Here is a 24,258-nt window from a genome sequence, read left to right as displayed (position 1 = left end):
TCAGAACTCCAAAAACATCTGTATTTGCAGGTTACCTAAATGGAATGAAAATACAAGTATCATTTTGTTATGGGAGCATCTTGAATTGTCAGGGTCCCTCTGGTGCACCTATGCAAAGGGCAAAGAAATATGCTGAATTAGGTGAGGTCTGTGGCTGCAGCGTGTAAATTAACTCGTGTGTGTGTGTGTGTGTGTGTGTGTGTGTGTGTGTGTGTGTGTGTGTGTGTGTGTGTGTGTGTGTGTGTGTAAGGTGTGTGTGTGTAAGGTGTGTGTGTGTGCGTGTGGGGAGAGCTGGCGATTAGTTTCCTCTGCCATTCAGCCAGTCCCATCTAAACCTGCCCAGAAATGCAGATCTGAATACAACTTGTTGACATGAGTCTAATTCTTCCCGGAGGAGACTGGATCGTACCAGCACCGGGAAGCCTCACGTATCTGTCCCCGGGGGGTTTAATTGCTGCGTCCTGACGCATCAGAATGAGATCCGCAGTAACAACACTTTTGACACTTTTCACCCATTCTGGTGGTTCAACTCGGGAGAAAAGCGAGCGTGTTTGCAGGGATTGTTGTCAAGTCGTTTAAAGATCAGAATGACACGTATTCAGGTCGCTCAAGTTCGCTCAACAACTGAGAATACCGAGTTTGAGCGCAGCCCGTAGGACCGAGTTACTGTCTTTATAGACACAAGCTCTACCTTTTCAGAGGAGCGGACTGTCAAGCGGTCTCGGCACTTACAGCAGCAGCATCTACAGTTTCTAATCTGTTGTATCTAATCTCTGCTGCCGGAGAAGAAAAATCACCAAACCAAGACAAACGTGGTAAGTTCGACTTTTTCTTTTTCAGTAACTACTGAACGAATCCACGCGTTTGTTGCCATTACGCACGGATCTGTGGGCGCAGAACATATAACATTGCAATATTCAAAGTCAATACGAAGCCAACAGTGAATGGTAATGAGTACTTTTACGACTATGACAATTGCGACTGGGAAAATATCTAGTAATGATCAAACTGCTCCCATACAGAGACCCAAGAGTATGATTATTACTGGCACCGTGTCCCGATAGGACTGTTTTAGAAACACGGGACATGAATATGTCACAAATAGACTATGATAAGGTCACCATACGCTTCTGAGTGACACAGACGGAATATGAGTCCCTATGGGGAAACAAGAGCTTTCACATGGGTCTCAGTGTGTTGAGACATGCATGAAGCTCCAGTGTTTCCAAAACCGATTTACAGGGCGAGTAAACAGGATATTACGATTTTTAAAGGCAATAAAACACCGATCAACATCAGTGATTACAGCCCAGTAAGACTTCACAGACCTGCCCTTCTTACCCCAAACATCCTGACCCAGACATTACCATTAATGTCAAAATGAATGTAATATGAACGTTGCAGAGGCTTTTTTCTTTTTATTGACTTATGTTGTTGTGGTTGTTTAGACCTTTGAACAAACAGTTTATGTGTCATGTGAGCAGTTTATAACTGTATGTTTAATATAATATCTTAATATCGTAATATCTGCTGCTGTGTATTGTACCTATAAGGATCATGTTTGTTTAAGAAAATGTATGTTGTGGCAGTTTGCCATTATGCTCAATTAGGAAAGATGCAAATAATTGTGATGGCTTCCTTCCATTCTTTCCGGCTGTTCATGAACAAGAATTGGAATCGTCACATTTGTTTCAGAAATTAGATTATTTGAATAACGAGGAGATGCATCTTTCGCCATGAGTATCTGCTGCTGAGGTGGAGAGATGAGCAGCCCATGCATTAAGTCCATTTCAAGCTGAAAAAAAAAAAATAGACCTCTCCTCTGTGCTCTTAAGCTTTTCAGAAACCCACCCTGGCTCTCCTTGCAGAGAGTGTTGCATTTTTGCTTTAAGTGGCTGACTGATGTGAGAGATACTGAGGAAAATGAAAGAGAATCACCATCACGGCACTCTGATGAAAAGCATGTTTCAGCACACAACGTCTCCCCATTTCATCAGAGATTCACATATGTGGAGTTTCCTCTCTCGCTCTCACGTTGGTGCCTTTTTCTCCCCCACCCACTCACACATATGCATGCCTGTCTCACACACACTTAGAGATGCACACACACCACCGTGCACATGCATCTTATCTATCAGGGTGCGACTGAAGACTGAGAATATATTTGGCAACCCATAAAAAGATGTCAATTTCTTATACAGTGAAAGAGCATAAAAAGGGAATATAAAGTTTCGTTTGTAGCTCATTAGGCAAAGTCTAAAATCCCAGTTTAATAATTAATGTAGGAACAGACAATTAATGCCTGACTCTTACAAGATTGCACCACATGTACAGTGAAGAACAGTTATGTTTTACTTTCTGATGATTTAAACAGTCACACTGGGCTGAAATTAAATTTCATTTTCATTTATTTAAGGTCCTGGAGACGATCTATAAGATGAAATATAAGGAGCATTAAATCTTACAGTAATATCACAAATTTTAAACTGACTTGATCCAAAACCACTACCAAAAATACTGACACTCAGTATTTGACTGAAATGAATTGCTTTTTTTATACAAAGGACCCTCTAATGACGTTCAAGTCATTTTTTTGAAGGTTGGCCTTCAAATCAAATATATCGTAAGGTGTATTTAAACTTGTGACATTTTGGGACAAAAAGGTGAGGAGCAATACTGAAAACATGACTAATAATGAACTGAGCTGATAGTTGACATGGTTACCAGAGCCTGTTGAATTCTGAACGGTTATACTGCACTCACATTCTGCTTATATGAAAATCCCAATTTACAGTTGATCTCACTACATAACCGGTAACTTTGGGAACAGCTGACTTAAGTGGGGAGGCACACATGGCTGGTTAGCAGTTAAATCCCAGTGCTACACAGCAGCAGGTTGAATATATTTGATTAGCTTAGTGGTCAGGTCATGAGTTTTATATTACGTGTCAGATCACATCACAGCCACAATTGATTTAAAGAAAACTGCAGGTAAGACGTTGGTTCTGACGCTGAGTTTTGCAGGTTTGCACAACTTAAAGTGTGCAGGTCTGTGTTGTTCTTTGTTGGATATTAGGAGGTTTGCACAGCAGCACCCCATCTTGGAGAGGTAATGTTATGCTCGCCAAACAGATGGTTACTCGTCTTCCTAAAAGCCTTTTTTCTTGTAGCATTAAAAATAAAAACTCAGTGACAAACATGGTTATGTTAGAAGGAAATAATAGTCTGAACTTTCTGTGCATGTTGTCCAATATGAGAATACTGTTTTCTTCATCTTCTACACGTATTAACGGTTGGTGATGATGTTGGCTTTTTTGTCTGGGACATGCATTATCACCTAATGAGACACCCAGTGCATTCTGCAGACCCTTTGACTGGATTATCTGATCAAAATGAGTTAGCTTGAAACACAAAGACAACTGGAGACATTATTTTCAAGTTACAAAATGAGAAGCTTACTTTGTGATCAAATATTTTTTTATCACAATCACAAATAGTTTAGAGTAGCTAACCTGTAAAGTTATTGTATTTGCTTATGGGACTGGAAAACCTGACAGTAAATAAGAGACATAAGGGTTAACACGCAGTCACCTGGTTCTGTAGCTTATGTACCTTACTGCTTCATCACTGCAATGCATTGTCTTGTGTAGCACTTGTGTTTTAATTGCATTGCATGACAGGGGTTTGTGCTACTGTAACTGACTTGTGGGACTGAGTTGAAATGGAGGGAACAAGCAGATGTATGTGCAGTAGCTGAGCAGCAGCTTTGTTCCACAATTTTAGCATTTGTCACTGCTTAATGTAAACACTTTTCAGGATTTACCACAAGCCATAAAACAGCAAACACACAAGAAAACACTTCAGGTAAAACAAGAGTGTCATCAGTTCATTGTTTGTCCTGCAGACTCACTCTGCTGTTTACAGCATGTGAGCTGGCTGAGCAGCAGCCTCACAGCTGAGCAGATGGTGGTGCAGTGTGTGTGAAGAAGAGTTTACCATTCAGCTGTAAAAATCTCCATCTGAGTACATATCTTTGTTGCGACTCTTTGTAGTGTCAGACAAAGCTATGAAAACATGGTGATTCTTCCATTACCAAGGACATGTCGCTGCCAGAAGTCGGATGACCAAGAAATACTGGAACTGCCATGAGAACAATGAGACAGACACTGACACCACATTCATTAATTGGCCCAACTGCCGAAATGTGAGAGAGCGCTCACTGCTGTCAGACAAATTAGTCTTCCTAAACTCAGTCAGAAACAATCGCAGTGTGACAGCAGGACTCGGTGCAGCCTAGTTTACAATTTCCACTAATACCGTAACTGAAACCAGTTACAGCAGGAAGGCAGATAAACTTGGACACTGGCCTCCATTGAAAGAAAGATCAAATAAACAAGGCAAGATACAGTAAATCAAAAGCTGAAATTGTACAGCGCTGGAAGACCAAATGGAACAAATAATCAATACAGAACACCAATCATAAGTTGAAAGACTCCAGAAAAGGAAACAGCTGCAGCCGAAACAACAAAACACTGTGGAAAACATTACGCAGGAAACGAGGTGTGTTTAATTTGTGACACGATTGTCTGAACTGTCATCTGGAAACTCCACTGATAATGAGATTAGATGCCTAAGGTTATGTCTGATTCTGCATAGCAGGTGATTGACTGAGCAATCACATCATATGTTCGCAGCAATTAATCAGAGCGTCGCACGGCGAAAAGAGAAAACCCCAAGTCTCTGTAAGTTGGGAAAAGTTGAGAAAAACAGCCCAATCAGTCAGAATCAGGTGTGTGCAAAAGAACTCACAGCTGCACTGCAGGGCAGGTACCGAGCTGAAGTTAGCTTGTTAATCACTCAGCAAGTTTTAAGTTGTATTGAACAGCTGGACTTGAATCATCAATGACTGTGATTAGACCAATTTACTTTGGAAGTAACCCCAGAAATCTGAGATCCCTGGCAAGGAAGAGTGCAGCTGTAGGCCTGAAACTCCACGGTGTGTTATAACCAAAATCATTTCCCTCCTTTAGTCCTAATATTTATATATCAGTCTTCAAAATCAAACATTATCCTTGTTTCATGTTGTCTTTCACATGCATTGTTAAAGTTTTGACAACAATCAACCTAAAAATATCACAATACTCACAACTGGAGTTAAAAGGACGTGACAATAGGAGGGTTGGTTATCTACAGTACACGCTGCACCCTCTATGCACGCTACCTCAACCAACCCAGTTTCCATTTCACGGTATGCTTCACTTCTTCCGTCAAATCCCCTTGTCACTCTTTATGCTGCTGAGTTTTTTTCTTCACACTGGAATTAAAGTAATCCAGAAATTTGAGGCTGTATCAGTGGTAATCCCATCGGATTTACAGCCAGGATTATTCACAAGGGAGTAGACTCTGAGAACACAGTTTTCACTCAAAAAACAACATTCCCTCTCTCTCTTTCTCTCTTCATCTCTCTCTCTCTCTCTCTCTCTCTCTCGCTTCATAATTTTCTATGCCACTGTTTTAGCATACTCAAATCCACTGCACTGCTTTCTCAGGGCAATGTTAATCATGTTTTTATTCAGAATGATCTTAACCTGAGACATGCTTCTCTGACTAATCTTTTAGTCTCAGTGATTTTCTTTGCTCTGCACCTCTGTCCTGGACTAATCTATGGTCAGCCGACCCATATAATTACAGCGTAATCCCAAGATCTGGCCCTCCAGACGAGAAAATCGTAATTATAGATGATAGCAATGTGCCAGTTACCATGAAAATCACACCCAGGGTCACACCTGAATCAATACCTGCCTTTACTCCCCCCACTCTTACAGCAGCAGCTCTGCCACTCAGGCCATTAGCGGTCAATGTTTCAAGATTGACTACTTGTTGAATGATGCCTGTTTCCATTACTTAAAGGCAGTTGAGGAGTTTAGCTATCTCCCACTATCCAAGAGTCTGCAATTTGTTGCACTCAGAGTCTGTAGGGAGAAATGATGGTGGTGCAAAATACAACACTGTAGGGAAAAATACTTTGTTTTTATATATATAATTTCACATTTCTGCTCGAGCCATAATACAGTGTCTACTGTAGGAAGCAGGGCAGAAAACTGTGAAAAGAAAGGTTTGTGGCATTCAGCAGTTTTTTCACAGTTGGAATTTAGGACATTAACGGAAACACTTTCTGAATCCAAAAATACAACAAACATAAAATACATGTACAAAATGAATTAAAATCAAATGAGAAACAAATTTTCTCTAAAGTACAGACACATTCATTAGTTAAGAAAGAAACTGGTGTCTAACTTATTGTAACTGTGGCAGGTTGGCTGTGTGCTGCTGGGTAATCATTCCCTCTTTGTTTTCTGTCATAGACAGGGTTAAAGATAATTGCCCTAAAAGCGCTGAAGCTTTTAGAGCAATTATCTTTAACCCTGTCAATTATTCTAATGATAAAGTCTCATAAAGACGCACTTCATCATGAAAAGGTGGCACTTGCCAGGCTGAAATTACTGATTTCTGATTGGTTGATCAATTTAGCAGCTCTGACGTGGAACACTAAACTACCAGAGGCTTAAATTAAGGGTCTCTTTCTGCATTATGGTATTTAATATATGTGCACATCTGTGTAATTGAAGACATATGTAGGGTAAAAGGTTGCAGGTGAAGTTAGCATTTAATGCAGAACTGAGCTGAACTGATTTGATAGGAATTGGTCATGATTAGAGGATTTTAAAGATATTTTAGCACTATAGTCATGGCTCTCTTGTTTTTTTTAAGCATGTAGGTGATGTTTCACCTCTGGCATCTGTTCTTGAGTTAAATTTCATATGGTGCTTTGAACACGGGGTTGTTAGCCGCTTGCTATCTTTTTTTTTTTTTTTTTTTTTAAAGTAATTTAACTGACTGCTCGCTGTCAGAATTTTCCAAATTCACAGGCAACATGTCAGAGCTTCTGTTCTTCTTACAAATGGGCTTGCACACTTTCTCAGGGGTTCTGCAGTGCTATATGGAGCCCCATCCAGCTTAATTGACAACAAAATCAATACACCATCTCCATTAAAGCTAGAGCTGTCTCTGTAATCCTCACCCACTAGTTTTTACTGCACAGATATTCCAAAAAACAAAAGTTGCATTTTTGTTAAACCTCTTATAATAATAAAAATCCATCTAAGCCATTAAGTACTGTAGTTAGTCTTGAATTAATTTTATGTCAGAGGTTTATTTGTATTGATCTTTACAGGCACAAAGGCTTTTCAATGTGCTTTACATAAGACACAAGATAGATAAGAAATCTATTTAACATCACATTGAAGAGAAAAATAAAAATAAAATAAGACACATAATTAAGACAGGTTTAGAACTGTTACAGTGCATAAACACATGGTAAGCAACTTGGCAGTAAAATGTGGTAACATCTGTCCAAAGAGTTTCAGTGCATCATACATCTGTTTGACCACCTGTACTCTTCACTTTAACACCTTCTTATAAAACAATAATCTAAAAACTGACATTTATATGAAAAGCCCAAGGAGGTGTGCTTCTTTTCCAGCTAATGTTGTTGTTTTTACAACATTTCAGAATCATTCAGGTCTAGTCTTAGAGCCTGAAGCAAGTATTAATGTAACTAATGACTGTCTGACTGCTTAATGTTAATCCTTTGACAGTTCTCCAGAAGTAATTAAATGCCTACAGTTATTACTGTCATCTTTACGGTAACATAAAAACACAATGTTTGTGTACTTCACACAGATCAGACAGCGTGATAAGAGCTAAATGGGATCTAATAAAACCACACTGACCATCACTGCTCAGACTCTGGTGAGAGAACAATCTCTCAATGCTGCAGTGTCTTCCTGCTGCAGGGCTCAATTCCTGATCCATTTTCATACTAACCTTTGGCCATATGGAGCTTAATGTTTTATTTCACTGCTTTATCCATGACAGCCAATAATTATTAAGGAGTCTGAGGATGAGAAATTAGAAAAAATACATATAAAATGGTGTTGGTTCATGCTCAGAGTTGTTCATTTTGTATCTTTACATACTTTTACCAGAATATGTTTTGCTTTCAAGTGCATGAAAATGTCCAAGTACAGATTTCCTTCTCATTTAAAGTACCTGTGTACTGAAATCCAACAACGATGTCAGTGCTGAGGTGTCAGCCTGTACCTTTTTATGGCAAAGCTGAAGTTAAATCAGAGGAGGTCGCCAAAAGCATGAATCTTAGGGGGTAATAAATACAGTAAATGTACACATGTTACCATCAAGCCAACTTGAAACTGAGGTCAGTTTTCTTGTCAAGGGGTGAACAGCTCTACTGCCAGCCTGTAGGAATAGTTGTATAGCATATTCTGCAGCTGTGAAGGCAGCTTCTTAAAGCTGAGAGAATATCTCCTGAAGATGGCATCATAATTTTGGGATAAGAGACAAATAAATTTAGCAGGAAGAAAGGGTTGAACAAAAACATGCTACTGGTTGTACTTTCTGTAAAGAAATATTTCAAAGTAAGGTTCAGACTCTGGATTTAATGTTTGTTGTTGTAATGGGAAACTGAGAATTCACATTTGTTCAGAAGGAGCTGATTTGGGCTGAATAAACAACAGGCTGGGAAAAAAAGTTTCTAACTTTCATTCTACAGTAAATCAGCAGTTGATCTAATGGCCATTAGAGGAACTGCAGACACTTTCCATACCATCTGTCTTCTATGTAAAACAGTCCATACACTGCGATCTGCTCTCTTTGTTATTCCTCTGTACTGTGCTTTCTTTGTATTATCACTTTCTGGCAGCATGAGAAAACTAAACCTCTAATAGGCTTTCATGTTGCCCTCTTCAGCGTTTTCATCAAACATCCGCTGCTGTCTCCTGGATGGATCATTGTTTCCCAACCTCTGGTGAATCACTGCCCCCTCACTTTTATGACTCATGCGCACACTCAAACATAGAAGATAAAGATAAAAGCACCCCTGTTTGTCATTGCGTGTTGATATTAATCCTAACTGCAGAGCTCCTTCATGTACACAAATCAAATTTAGATTTATTGATAGTGTTGGTCCTCCTAATTGCCTCCATCATGGCATCCAGACTTTTTTTTTTTTGTTTTTTTTTTTTTTTAAACTGATGCCATCACAACACTACAATTTTAGATCTTATTTTAGTCACTGGACAAAGTTATTATTGTTATTAGAGAGCATGTTTAATGTTACTGACACCTCATATTAAATCCATAGAAACATGAAGTGGAACAACAAATGCTGGAGAGAGCAGTAGGCAGACTGAATGCAGGCAAGCTTATTTAATTGAATGTAAATCTATGTAAATGTATGTCATTCTGTGGTTTAGCAGTGATGCCCATGAAACTACAGTTTTGCACTTGACTTTATAAACAGTGCTGACTAGTAAAAGCAGCTTCATTTAAATGGCCATTGAATGAGCTTTTAATTGTTCATCTGATACTTTGATATAAGCAGATTCTAATGGCTGTGGGACAGAGTTTGTATTTGATATTCTTAAAGTTAAAATCCTCAAGATTTATATCATATCAAACTCAATTTTTGTTTCTATTCACAACTGATGTTCATTTGCTGTATACAGCAGTGTGTACTGTCAGTGGTGGAGTCCAGCATTCCTGTGCTGGATTCAAATGTCGGGCTTATGCACTGGAAACAGGAAACAACTCATACATGTACTGGCTGAAATTCATATGATAAGAGCCGGTGCGTAGGCACACTTAACATAATTTGTGCATATCCATCTATCATGTAAAGACATGATACGGAAGCTGGTCATTTTTTTTTTAGAGACAGAAAAATGGAAACTGCAGGGAGAGAAAGTGGGATGATATGCATCTGTCTCAAGTCTACAGCTGGAGTCGCTGCTGACATGTTATGAGTTTGGTACATTTTTTATAAAACCATTATAAATTATTACTGATTATTACTGATTTACAGTTATCTACATATGATCTACCAGGCCTTTGAATTTGGGTTATTAAATCCCTTATTATCTGAACATCATGTGACACATGGTGACCTTAAGCTTCTGATTTTATTGATATGGTTCAAACATATCACTTGCAAACATCAGCATGAGTTGATTAGATCTTGTGCAGCTAAAGCATGGTTTTTGATAAGTAGACAAGCATCAGTGCTTCTGTATGCTGTAAACATGGTGGTTAGCACTCTAGTCAGAACAGGCTCCAGGTTTATATAACTCAAATCATTAGGCGTTTTCTGTAAGAGATGGATTTGACAATGTGAGTGCTCACCAGACACAGCAGACCATGCAGAGCTATTCTAAAGTCAGTTTCCACTTTACATGTCTGATGTCCCTCAGGACTGACTGTTCTCACCAATCTTCGCTCTGCGTCTTCCCACAAAAATGCTTAGCTTAGCCGGAGAGCAGCAAGTTGAGACTATCTTTCTACTTTCAGGAGACAAAAAAATTATAAACATGACATATAGTTGTGATGAATAACATGAAATCATCCACTTTAGAAGTGATATAAACAAGATTAAAAAATGCAATGGTTAAGAGAGAAATGCACAAACTGATTGATAGGTGTTATTAATACATATTTAGCACTAAAAACACTCTATATGTTGTCTCTTTTATCATCACCGTAGCTGTAAACCAGATTTACATTAGTCTTCTTTGTTTTTTTTTCCTCTTTCCCCATAACACGCACACACTTTTGCACACAGCAGACTGTGACAGATAAAATCTGCATCAGCTCCTAAAAGGCCCAGTCTCAATAAAGATCCTCTCAGGTGTCCTCTATCTGGGCGGGTGGGGGGGTTGACTCTGCAGGAGGAGGCTTTGATAAAGTTATTAGAAGTTGCATCTGAACTAGTTTTAACATTATGCAATGTAACCTGTAAGTTGCATTAACAGACAAATCTTCAGTTTCCTGCTGAGAACTTAGATTGTTCCATTTTCAATAATCTGTTCCCTTCCTGTTGGTTTACGGAGCTGAGATTATCCTTCCAAGCCATTATGGATCCTGAGGTTCGAACACACGACTGTCACTGTGCTGTTGGTTAACTTCGCTCTGCTACACCATCTCTGCAGTTCATTAGCTAACATAGGAATCAGTCTCCATAAATCAGCATGAACCTATGAAACACCAGTGTGTGTGCTCCAGTGTCAGCTCCTGTGACAATTAATTGGTATTTACGTTTGTGTCCTTATATTAAAGTGTGTGTGTGTGTGTGTATGTTCCAGGTATTACTTGGGGACCAAATGACTGTCCCCACGATCTGAATTAGTTAATTTTAGGGTGGCGACTTTAGGTAAGGGTTAAGGTTACACTAGTAGTGGTTATGGTTAAGGTTAGGCATAATATGTAGGAATGAATGTAAGTCAATGCAAAGTCCCCCAGGGGGAATGGAAATTAATGTTTGTGTGTGTGTGTGTGTGTGTGTGTGTGTGTGTGTGTGTGTGTGTGTGTGTGTTTGGGTAGATGGATGGATTGGCTGCAAATGGTGCATGTGCACTCAGTTGCCAGTCTAATAAAACAGTCCTGCCATAATTCTTCCTTCATGAAAGTGATAATGTTCAGTTTTTATAGAAACTGTTTTAGAAAAGCATTGAATCAACTGTATGATTATTTTGGAGGCAGACGTTTGTGGTGCTGTTGATTTTTGTTGCATTTTCATGTTGGGTGTTTCAGTTTTCTGTTGTGTAAGACTGCGTCTGTTTTAGCTCAGTGTACCTAAATGACTGCCATGCAAATATACAACCCACACAGCTATGAAAAACACCTAAGTTTGTCTAGGAGGAACACTCTAGACAAAGATAAGATCTTGTTTAGATTTTTTTCTTTCCTCTGGGTGCTATCCACGCTCACAGACACCTACGACCCAGATATGATAAACCCCTGAGCCCTTGAGAAATAATGTGATTTTGTTTGCTATTTCCTGAGCTGCAGCGTGACATACCAGCATGCTGCAATTCATCCATGTCAGCCATTCATGAAATGCATCTCCCCTGTTGTGCATATTGATATTGCTATTTCTGTTTACCTCTAACCTGAAGTCATGTTTTGTTTGAACATTTCTTTTAGTGTATAGTTTGACAAATGTGCTGAATGTTAATTTTAAATAAGCTTATAGTTTTCAGAAAAAAAAAACAAAATTTGAAAGTCTTCAGGTGCTTCTTTGAAGTTGCATAGTGCCCCAGGGCAGCCTGACAGGCGAAATCTGGGGCAAAATTTTAAAAAAGCCCAGCAAAGCACTTGCACTACTAGCTGCTGCTCATTGTGCCTATTGCTTTTATTCCATAGTAAGGTAATAACTGAAGGCATCTCAAATAAGCATATTTATCAATTCAGATCTTCCTTCTTCTATTCCATGGTGGCTGGATGCACAGGAGGAGGACAATGTTTAGAGAGACTTAAGCATGAAAACCAACCTGGCTCTCCAGTGGATATTACCCCCTTGTTTGAAGCTGAACTGATTACAGCATTACTCTCTATCTTGCTGTGCGTAAACAGATCCCTTTTCTCTTGCTTTATTTAAACATTCTTCCATTTACCCCATCATCAAACCTCTGTAACCCCCCACCCCGCCGCCCACACATAAACACCCAGTACATCCTTACTCACCTACCATTTAGTGCACACTTGAGTAAACACCAGACATTAGCTGACAGCGGAGGTAGCGATGGCTCTACCTCCTCTGAGCTAAATCAATTAGCCTATCTCCAGTGGGGCCATGCGGAGTTTGCAGGCCTGCTGGGTTCAGAGGGTATTACTGTTTCACCCAGACCAACAAACAGGCTGCTGCACGTGCTGTAACATCTGCTTGCATGTGGCCCAAGCCTGAAAGGAATGAATTGGAGTGGGGTGTGATGCAATTGGATCAACTGAGCATAGCTCCAATCTTGTACAAAGGTTCCAGTTGAAGTTTTTTTGTCAGATCGACATGAAAACATTTTGAATGTTTTGTCCATGTTTTTATTCTGACCACTTTTGATTTTTTTTTCACACTTTAAGGAAAATGAAGGAAGAGCTCACATAATTTGGGTTAGCTATGCCTCACTGTATTATCTTTATTTTGAAAGCCAGATGGAGACACTAATATATTTCACACAAACAATATACAGCCCAATTTAGGCAAGGCCTGTTCTTGATTGAAAATCTTTTCCTCTCATTCATTCATTATGAACCTCATTATCTCATTGTGCTGTATACCAGACCCTTAGGAGATAATCCTCGTCCTTCACTTGTTTGATGTGTAAACAGATAAGCTGTTCAGCCATCCATCAGACATGCAACTGTACGTGTGTGTGTGGTGGAGAAATGATATCCACCAGAAACATATTCCTGTATAGTAGCTTGCAAAAGGGGCAGTTTAATGAAATAGTTGACGTGTCCACAGCAATCTTTTTGATTAGCTCGCTGTGTGGTGCATTAAATATTAAAGCTGAGTATTATTATCAGACAATCTGTTCTGTACTGATGCAATATAGTGTGTGTAGTCATGCTTTGTGTCACAGCTATCCATCTGTGATACATCTGTACATTTTTTTTTTTTTTTTTTTTTTTTTCTTTACATGAGTCTTACACAGCCTGTGAAAACATTTGTATTAAGTTTTCTTTCCTCTGGAGCAACTTTTTCTAAACCTCTGATAATAACATCAGCCTTGTTTTGGCCTGGACTGATCTTACAAACTGGGGATGTGCAGTTTGAAAGATGTGGGCATTTAGAGGGAAGTTTTTAATAAAATAAGAGTCACTTGCAATTAGGGAAATGTAGAATCCAGGTTTTTTTGGGGCATGACTCACACCAGGGAGATAAAGTCAGGATATCTCAGCTTCAATTTCAACCATTCTTTTTTGGTTATAAAACAACTGTGACATTTTTTTCTTCTCTTTATTGTCAGAGGGAAAAGTCAGGCAATATATTTTTAGACAAAACAATCCTAAATGCAATAAATGAAAAACACACAAAATGTAAACAACATAATAAAAACTGCATTATTGCTACATTCCTAGCACAAGTGGCCATTAAAGTAAATTAAAATGGCAATGGTTGAGGGGCTATATGAAAACAAATGTAAATGATTTGTTTAATAAATGTCATCAGTGGTTTGCAATAATAATCCAGTATCATGTACATTAACTGGAAACACAATGTTTGATCTGACAAGATTTAATGTAACATGTCTTGCTCCTCGATAACCATCCTTCTTTGCTTTTAAATTGTACATGAAGAGAACATGGCATTCGACATGCATATTGACATTTAAAAAGCTGCAGCAGACTGATACTCATGATTTAAGAAACATCAGTGCATCCTCACAGTTCAGGGAGTAGACAATATGTCAAGGTAAACTCTACAGCAATAAAGAACTATATTTGTTTTGCAGCATCACTGTAATTCATAAAAGCTGCAGTGCAGACCAGCAGGGCTCAGTAAGACCAGCGTTTGTGTGTTTCAGTCTGTGTGGATGTCAGGTACACCTGCTTGTTGTCAGTACTCTGTGCCCTTTTCTTTGTGATTAAACAATAAGTTTAGGTCTTGGATGAAGGGCAACCAGTAATCAGCTACCCTCGTGGCCATCTGAATGTCATGGTGCAGGCTTGTCTTAGAGTAGAAGCAAAACATATGCTTATACACAGTATGGTGTGAGGGGAGCTACGCTTAAGTTTGGCTGCACTCTTCAATTTGGGATTTAAGAAGAAAAAGCCAAAAAAAAGTATCATATAGCGTCCACACCCACATTTCATTAAGCTCCGATGGATTTTAACTATGTTTAAGTTCTACTCATTAACACTTGTATGAATTTGTTTTGCTGTTACCCTTCAATGGCCCTTTATCAGTTGTGGTCAAAGTTCAGTAGGTGTCAATTGCATCTAACAGTAGGTCAGTCACATGTTCTAATTAGGCGACCTCTAGTGGCTGTAGTGGGAATGACCTACAGTTACATAGAGCATGGAGTGATAAATTGATAGTAGTAGGAGGTTGTACTTTTCCACAGCTGATTGGTGTTTGAATGCAATGTAATTTTTTTTTATCCATGACTACTGCACAACATTTTACTCTAACAATGCCAAAGGCCCTGTGATATGAGCAAAGGACTTATTTTATCCTAAGCCACAATATTTTCCTAAACCAATCCAAGTAGTTTTTTAGCCTAAAGCAAGAATGCTCTGTTTATTTTTGTAATCTAATGTCTGCGGTATGAGCCTGCTAGTAGGTGGTGTGAGGGCCTGCTGGGCTACATGTATTGTTTGGATAACACGTGCAAGAGATACAATTAGTTTATTTGCACGTTTAAGTTGTTTTCCTTAGTATGTTATATTCTCAGGGTGATTTAAATCAGTGATTGAAATGTATGAAGCATAAGAGGAGCAACCTGCAAGATAGTTTCCTGCACTGATCCTCCTAAATCCTCACCAAGAGCTAATGCTGCATATATAGAGTGCACTTGGTTCCAAACCGATTATTACTGTGTTTGGTTTGTTCATGTTGATACTCACCTGAGAGTCTGCAAATAAATGTGCTAAACAGACAAGGCTGTTTTCATCTACTGTTCAATTTCAGTATATATTGTCACAGCTGAAGCTCAATAATCCCCCACAAGAGCCCTGCTGCCAATCAACACTTCAGTTAATGGAGGTGATTTGCAGAGTCATATCAAGAACAAACATGCACTCGGAAATTAGTCTCGACACTGGTGATGTGGCGACAGGAGGATGTGTTAAGTGTGAAAAAGCAAACATTTTGTAATCACTGCAGCAAACACTGTTGTTTGTTTTTTCTTCTTCTTTTTTTTTTGGCAGCTTTGTTCCTTAATATTCCAACACTCCAACGCTTCATAGCTTGTTGATGAATGAAATATGAAGTATTCCCACAGAAATAATTAACAAGTAGACAAATCCTGTTCCAATAACCAAATGTTGTTCATTTGTCTCTCTTATCCATTCTTATTTAAATTTAAGCTCTCCCTGGATTTTAAAAGCGATGTTACTAAAATGTTTAAAGTAAACCTTTTACAATTTGTCACAAGGTTGATTTGGGCTTAATTTCCTTCAGGTCTCAGTAGTATTTGCTGTGTGGGTTGTGATACAATAACAAGTGGTTTCAGTGGTCATAACACTGAGTTTTTGCTGCAGTAAGTCCAATAAATGTGTCATTTAATGCATTTTTTCCTATTTCCTCTGAATTAGCATTGTAAGTGGTCACAATCTATGCTGCTACATTTAGATAATGAATTAAAGCAATATAGATGAAAAGCTGGAAGGAGAGGAGGCCTTCTGTCATTTGTTCATATCCCCACTGGGACATTATTAAATATTATCATATTTTCACTGCACTTGAAAGTAAATGTGTGATAGTTTTCTGTTTCTGTTACCTGGGGGCAACATGGTCAGTTTCTTTTGCACAGTGCTGCAGTTTCTAAGCACCAAAACTATCTGATGCCTTCACTGTGTGCGAAATAACTGTAACTGTTAACGAGATTTGTGTGCTTCAGACTAAAATGTGTATTTGGGGAGAACATGGAGAGAAGTACCTTGTAGTTCTGAAATATCACAATTATTTCATAGAATGTTAAGAGTAGTACTTGCTGTATTGCTGAGAATTTACACTGAATACTTAATTACAGCACCTCACCTGGAGATTTCACTGGCAGCCTTTTCAAAACAATGAACACAATGGCAGAAGGTGTGTGGGTATTAAGTCTGTGTTTTGAGTTATAATGCTCTATTTACAGACTGAGGTTTAGTTTAATAATAATTAATATGAAATAAATAATTTCATGTAGGTGGTTGTGTGTATTTGCATGCACAGAACGTGGGGAAAGGAGTGATGGTAACATTGAAAACCATTAATGTTCCTATTGTTCTTTCATTTGTCTCTCCTAGGAAGAAAATCTGCACGGACACTACGACTGAACTACATTGCTGTGAAGAGGACACTAATACACAAGCCTTCGACCCTGAGAAACAAACTTTACTGATCATGGCATTTTAATGAATTGCGTACAATCATCTATCAGCAGTCTATCATGATATATATGATATTGATCATGTAGCTGAAGTTCTGGCTTTCCAATATCAGAAAAAACTAAAAGAAAGGGCCAATTTTCTGTGCAAACCTCAGTTTAGAAGATCTCATGTACAGGCTCGATAAGAGAGAAACCACAGGGAAGTGTGATTATCTGTCATCAACATCTTCATATATGTAGCTGTCAGCGTAGGTTTACTGAAAGGAAGATCCATTCAAGCCATCAGAGCACTAGACAGCCAGGAACACCTGGTCTGAAGGTGCAGTTGCCGACTGGCTGCTGGTTGGAGATGACAGCACAGCACTGGGAAGAGAGAAAAGATGTGCCTGTCTAACGAGAGCTGAATATAAATTAGGATTCGTTTCTCATGCAGCTGCATCGGTGAAGCGAATCAGTATTGGAGAAGCGAAATGGACAAATTATTGGCTTCAATTACGAGAGCATTATTATGGTGAACTGAAACAATGGTATTAGATGTTCTCTAAAGGTTGATGTGAAATCATTTTGCAAAACAGAGGATGAGACATCAAGTGAAATATTGTTTTAGTTATTGAAAAGAGGATAAAAAGCAGCCTTTTGTATTTTCTACAACCAACAGTGCCACACTGGAGAACAGCGTTCCTGAGTGCCATGCCTAAACCGATCCATGTGAAACTTTAAATTATAATGAAGAGGCTGGTCTGAAACAAGGGCTTTAATGAGCAGAGACGAGATGGAGCTGGATAATAACTCACTAGACTATTTCACTAGCAACATCACAGAGATTCCTGACTCTACTACAGCTCCACCCTGGAGCGAAGCCACGCTACTCGGCCTGCAGATCTCTCTGTCTGCATTGTTAGCTTTGGTCACCCTGGCAACTGTGCTTTCAAATGCCTTCGTCATTGCCACCATCTTTCTGACCAGGAAGCTCCACACACCTGCCAACTTCCTGATCGGCTCTCTTGCCGTCACAGACCTGCTGGTGTCAATTTTGGTCATGCCGATTAGCATCGTCTACACTGTCAGCAAGACCTGGACACTGGGGCAGATTGTTTGTGACATCTGGCTGTCATCTGATATCACCTTCTGCACGGCGTCCATTTTGCACCTGTGTGTGATTGCGTTGGACCGATACTGGGCCATCACGGACGCACTGGAGTACTCAAAACGGCGAACCATGCGGCGGGCAGGGATCATGGTCGCGGTGGTGTGGGTGATCTCCATATCGATTTCCATGCCTCCACTATTCTGGCGTCAGGCCAAAGCCCACGAGGAGCTGACAGAGTGTGTGGTGAATACAGATCAGATCTCTTATACTCTATACTCCACCTTTGGCGCCTTCTACGTTCCCACAGTGCTTCTCATCATCCTCTACGGACGAATCTATGTTGCTGCACGGTCCCGAATCTTTAAGACGCCATCGTCCTCTGGGAAACGTTTCACCACAGCACAGCTCATCCAGACTTCTGCAGGCTCTTCTCTCTGTTCTCTTAATTCTGCCTCCAACCAGGAAGCACACCTACACTCTGGCAAAGGAGGAGGTGGAGGAGGAGGAGGAGGAGGAGGAGGAGGGGGAGGATCACCTCTGTTCATGAACAGTGTGAAAGTGAAGCTGGCAGACAGTGTGCTGGAGAGGAAACGACTGTGTGCAGCGAGGGAGAGGAAAGCAACCAAGACACTGGGCATCATCCTGGGCGCGTTCATCATCTGTTGGCTCCCGTTTTTTGTTGGCACGCTCGTCATGGCCATCTGTAAAGAGTGCTGGTTCGATCCAGTGCTTTTTGATATATTCACCTGGCTGGGATACCTGAACTCCCTCATCAATCCCGTAATTTACACAGTGTTCAATGATGAGTTCAAACAGGCTTTCCAAAAACTCATCAAATTTAGACGGTGCTCCTGAAAAACCTTATGGCGGATTAAACTGATTCTTTTGGAAAAAAACAGGGAGCGAAAAGCAAAGAAATATAACAAGTTAATAGATAATAATGATCATGAAATGACTGTGCTCATAATGTTCCATCTTGTAAACACATGCTAAACGTGATGTTTCTTTTTATGTGAGACAGCTCCATACCATAGCTCTTCAGACACCTACAGTACTGTGTATCCATCATATAGAATAATGCATGCAAACTAAAAAAATCTCTAAAAACCCCTAGATATGTAACTCCTCTTCAAAAGAAAACAAAGGGGATTTAACATCTATTTTCAGTCACAGGGACATGCTGAGATTTCTTGAACAAAACCAAGGATTTAAAACAAATAGGGATTGGTGTGACTTTATGGAAAAGACCAAACTCAGTGACTGGATTCAATCTAGCGGAAATGAAAAGCCATGAAATGTGTGTTGTCTTAAACTCTGTGTCACACTGTATGCTGCTGCTCCCACATAATGATCCTGTTGTACAGTAAAGTACTAAGAAAGACTACAAACTCTAGAGATTCAGTAAAATTGTCTCCATATATGCAATCATACTTGCCAATAGTGTGTGTGTGTGTGTGTGTGTGTGTGTGTGTGTGTGTGTGTGTGTGTGTGTGTGTGTGTGTGTGTGAGTGAGTGAGTGAGTGAGTGAGTGAGTGAGTGAGTGAGTGAGTGAGTGAGTGAGTGAGTGAGTGAGTGAGTGAGTGAGTGAGTGAGTGAGTGAGTGAGTGAGTGAGTGAGTGAGTGAGTGAGTGAGTGAGTGAGTGAGTGAGTGAGTGAGTGAGTGAGTGAGAGAAACATACTGTAAAACGCATAGTACTTGGGGAAGGGAGGATTGTCTGGTGTGTCACATTCCTACGTGTTATTCTCCAGTGAGGCTTGTTTCATCGTTACAGAGACTGAAATGTAAACGGGTTATCCACTCTGCCTCTCTACATTAAATACACTACCAGTCAAAAGTTTGAACACACTTTGCCTTTCAATTGAATGGAAAGTGAACTGGCAGTGTAGCCACAATTAAATAAACCCTTAGAAAAATCTTACAAAATTATATGTTTTGGCGAGGTAAGGACAAATGATTAGAGTTCTGACCTTAATGTGAGAATTATTGATTGTGAGGAATATATTTATTCATTTTATTTTCTTAATGTGAATATTTGTTTGACCATGACAAAAATGAATAATTTGGGTGTTTATTGACTGTGTAGAAATTCTATCTACAGTTTTATTCCTATTGATATGCTCATTCGTGACAACTATAGGCTTTACAGGATGCAAACAGCTATAAGGGATGGATTTACCACTGAAAACAGAAATTAAAATTAAAGGATGAAAAAATAAAAAAATATAAAGACAAAGCTTTAACAATAAGTGTGATTTTGATATACTAGTTATCATGCTGCTAACAGAAATGATCTTACTGTGCTATAATAAATAAATAATAATAAATGTGTAAAACCTATGCCATTGTGACAGCAACGTTTTGGCTACCATGAGGTTTTTGTAGGATAAACTTATATCATTCCAGCAGGCAGTTTAGAAAAAGTCTTCTACGAAAGAAGAAACCTGATTTTTGCCACTGGCTGTGGTTCACATTGACACGCTGCTGGTTAAATTCTCACACTGTCACAAACCAGAATAGCAGATGGTACAATTTTGATTAATTAAATGTCATGACGGCAAGGCTGCATCACCATTTGCTAATAAAATCTCTCTCTCTCTTTAAGTAAATTCTTAACATCTTCATCATGTCAAGTTAAAACTGACAACTTAACTCTGTGTCATTTCATTTTTGTAAGTTGTATTTTTTATACTTTATATGGATCCTACCCTCACTGAACCCCTGAGAAATCATTGGGATGGTGATGTTTGTATTCTGAGGTGTCACCTTCATGCACTTTTGTGTATGTTGTAGTAGCAGTCTAAAAACCATGATGCATGACTCATATTCTTCATCTTATATAATCAGAGACCTTTAATGCACATTCAAGGTCAAATAATTGTTTTCTGCTACAGCCATGACAACATGCTAACTAAACATTTTCTATAAATGAGATGTTAACCTGAAAAACTAACAAAAAAAGAAGTTGGATAACCTTCATGTGTTTGTCCAGAGGCTTGTTTTCTGGAAGGGCCACTGGTGTGTTCAAAGCTCAGTCTGTGCCAGCTGTGGGCACCAGTTCAAAGAACCGACAGCTGAAATGACTGAATGAGCTTGGTTTGATTCTCTGGTTTCTTTATCTATATTTCTTTATTTATATGACATGGAGTTATTAGAAAAAGCTATAACTAAATTTTTTCTGAGTTTTTGGATATGTACATGTGGGGTTAGGAGATACAGTAAACTGTAGGCTTGGTATAACATCATGACCTCCACCTAATGAACCTCCATCTGCTTCTCTATTTCTTCATGCCTGTCTCTGAGTGTTTGCTGTATATACTGTATATACATCACTATGATAGCAGTGCTCTCTCTTTCTCTCTCTCTCTCTCTCTCTCTCTCTCTCTCTTTCTTTCTCTCTCCCAGGGGAGCAGAAGATCTTTGAGACAAATTACAACTCTGCTCTGCATAAAATGTTACCATTTCAGATGTAAACCCTGAGGTTGATCTGTTAAGTTTTAGCCATGCTGGCAACATGGCTTTGCGAGTGGTAATGTTGGTTAGTAAATTGTAGCTAGTGGTGAATTAGCTCCAAAAATCTTGAAAAATAAATAAAATTATGAATTCTTAGGAAACATTTCAATATTTCTTTCGAAAGTTTAATTGGTAGTGATATACCACAATCACAAACCTTATTTTATTATTTCCTGAATAGAACAAAATGAAGTGTGTCTATGTGTTTGAACTCTGGCCATTGACAATCTTTAAGTAGTTTAGTGCTGTATAGAATTGGTTAGACACAACTTCAGTCTCACTGTGGTTTCATCAGTTACAGTACTAATACTGTATAAACTGTATTGTCCTTTAATGTAATGTTAAGAAAGTGAAATCAGTTGTCACTCAGCTGCACACTGACTGCTAAGTGGAACAGAAGTAAGGAAAGAATGAACGCCATCATAATTTTCCTATTTACATACCATCTGCTTAAATAAATAATCAATAGCCATGGAAACTAATATTTAATGTAAATTCCAGTGTGTCAAATATTTACAGTGTGAAGAAACCAGGAGGTGTGATGAGAGGCCATGCCTTGTGGTGTAACTAACAACAATAGACAAATGAAACATTATTATTCGAGATACAGCCTTAGTCATACAGTAATGACTTACATCTTTGGAATCACTGAGGCCTATAAATATGCCTGAATTAATTACTATACAGAGACAGAATTAAAACAAGTTATATTAAATGAGTATGTATCATTATGAAGTCTCAAGATTAGACACAAAAGAATCATCCTGATGGCTGAGTTGGTTTAGCAAATGCTCTGTAATCACTAGATCTTGGGTTGAAAACCAGTTGCATGTGTCTGTTTTCACTGCGAACAGTCAAACCCTAAAATGCCCCCAAATAAAAAAGCTATATTTAAAAAGAACAAGGAGCCAAAAGTAGTTCTGTCACTCTAGATTAGTGCAAATAGTTGATGGCTTCAAATAATGTTAGGTTGTCTTGAGCAGTGAAACCAAAAGATCAGAATGCACTTAACCTAATAGGATGGGGACTGTCACTTCCCCACTTGTGCGAGGAGTAAAGCTGAAAAGGAGCAGAGAGGAACAGTTTAAGCAGGGGAATGGAAATATAGTGACAACCCTGGAAACAAAAAATAACCCCCCTGAGCCAGAGTCCAACAGGCACCAAGGTGTCTCATCAACCAGTTAAAATTATGTAACAAGCTAATATTTCATGCACAACAATTGTATCAATGCCATATCAGCTGGTTTTCTATGAGGTTTCCATGGGATTTATGAATGACTTTTGCCTGAGTCTGCTGAAGCAATGCAGTTTGCTAATTTATGGTAGTAGCCCTGTATCACATTTTTTGAAAAAGATAGGTCAAAAATAATTTAAAATACATGTTAATATTTAGAATGACCGCTAATGCTACCAAACTAGTCTAATTATAAACTACATATAATTGGCATGAATTGTTTATCCATAGTGCCACAACTGAAAACTAAGAGCTGCCTTCAGATTTGTTGTTGTGGTAATGATACTGCGAAGGAACTGCATTTAAAAAAAACACATTAATTATAGTGGGATGTCTGAACTACTTTGTTTAACCTGCTGTGTCCGTGACCCAACTCAGGATAAGGCATTAAATAGAAAAATGGACTGAAAATACCAAAAACAAAATTCTTTACTTATACAAAAACACAATAGTTTGTTCTAATGAGACTGTAACATAGACTGAAAAACACATTTAAAAACAACCACGCAAACTGAAATATTACTACTAAACTAAATGAAATTAATCTCCCAAACATACATGAACGTCACAAAGACCAGTGTATCCTGTGCATACTCCCTTGTGTAGTAATATTCAAAATACAAATAAATAAGTAATGTCGATAGATTGTTTCAAAAATTACTATGTTCTGTTCTGTCTCCCATGTGTATACATACACAGCCAACAGTTTCTTCATGCTAGCCGAGGATTCATATTTTATGTATGGAGCCAGAACAGCAGAGCCCATAAAAAAAAAAAAAACAGTTGTTTAAAACATGTATGAGCTTCAAACACATTTCAGTAGACCTCTGTCATTTGGCACATATTAATCTGACTTTTAGTCATGGTTTTTCTCAACAGCTACAACTGGGAGGTGCGATGTGAAATATACTGCAAGGTCATCTCTACTGTAAGTTTATGCCAGCTATGCAACATACACTACAACCCTAATGAGAGTTTGCTTTTGTCAGGCAGGATATTATAGGAGAGAGCTCAAATCAGGCTGTGGGCTGAAAGCAGTGAGTATTTGCTGATTCCACAAAAAGCTACATATTGAACTGAAGGTTAACCAAGCTGGAAAATAAACTCAAAGGCAACCGTGTTGGTTGGCAGGCAGAAAGACTAAAAACATGATAAATAGCTGTACGGGCTAAATTCATAAGGTATTAGTCAGGAGAAACATTTGAGAAGAATTAAATAGACCCAAAAGCAGAAAGATGGACCGCTCTATGAGGCATTGTGTGCATGTGTTGTGTTAGGTACTTATGACACTCAACAACCAAACAGTTTGATTTCAGTAGAGCGCTGTATGTAGTTTGAGTCTCATTCAACAGCCTGAAAAATATTTCAGTTCCAACAAAAAATGCCCCAAAACTCAAACAATAGCAGGTCTGCATTCTGACTGAGAATATAAACACATATTTATCACATAGTTATTTGTTGTGGTGAAAAAAAAAAA

The 24,258-nt window shown here is 38.8% G+C and overlaps 1 protein-coding gene across 1 annotated transcript; it reads left to right on the top strand.

Annotated features, from left to right (window-relative positions):
* Nucleotides 1–684: 684 nt before the first annotated feature.
* htr1d (5-hydroxytryptamine (serotonin) receptor 1D, G protein-coupled) lies at nucleotides 685–19,343 on the top strand. The gene is made up of 2 exons (XM_026303656.1): nucleotides 685–815; nucleotides 16,864–19,343. The coding sequence occupies exon 2, from the start codon at nucleotides 17,704–17,706 to the stop codon at nucleotides 18,889–18,891; it is 1,188 nt and encodes a 395-aa protein (XP_026159441.1). The 5' UTR covers nucleotides 685–815; nucleotides 16,864–17,703; the 3' UTR covers nucleotides 18,892–19,343.
* Nucleotides 19,344–24,258: the final 4,915 nt, after the last annotated feature.

This window comes from Mastacembelus armatus, chromosome 22 (genome assembly GCF_900324485.2).
Source record: "Mastacembelus armatus chromosome 22, fMasArm1.2, whole genome shotgun sequence".
NCBI lineage: Eukaryota > Metazoa > Chordata > Actinopteri > Synbranchiformes > Mastacembelidae > Mastacembelus > Mastacembelus armatus.
The sequence above is the reverse complement of the archived record's forward strand: the minus strand, read 5'-3'. Positions and strand labels throughout refer to the sequence as shown.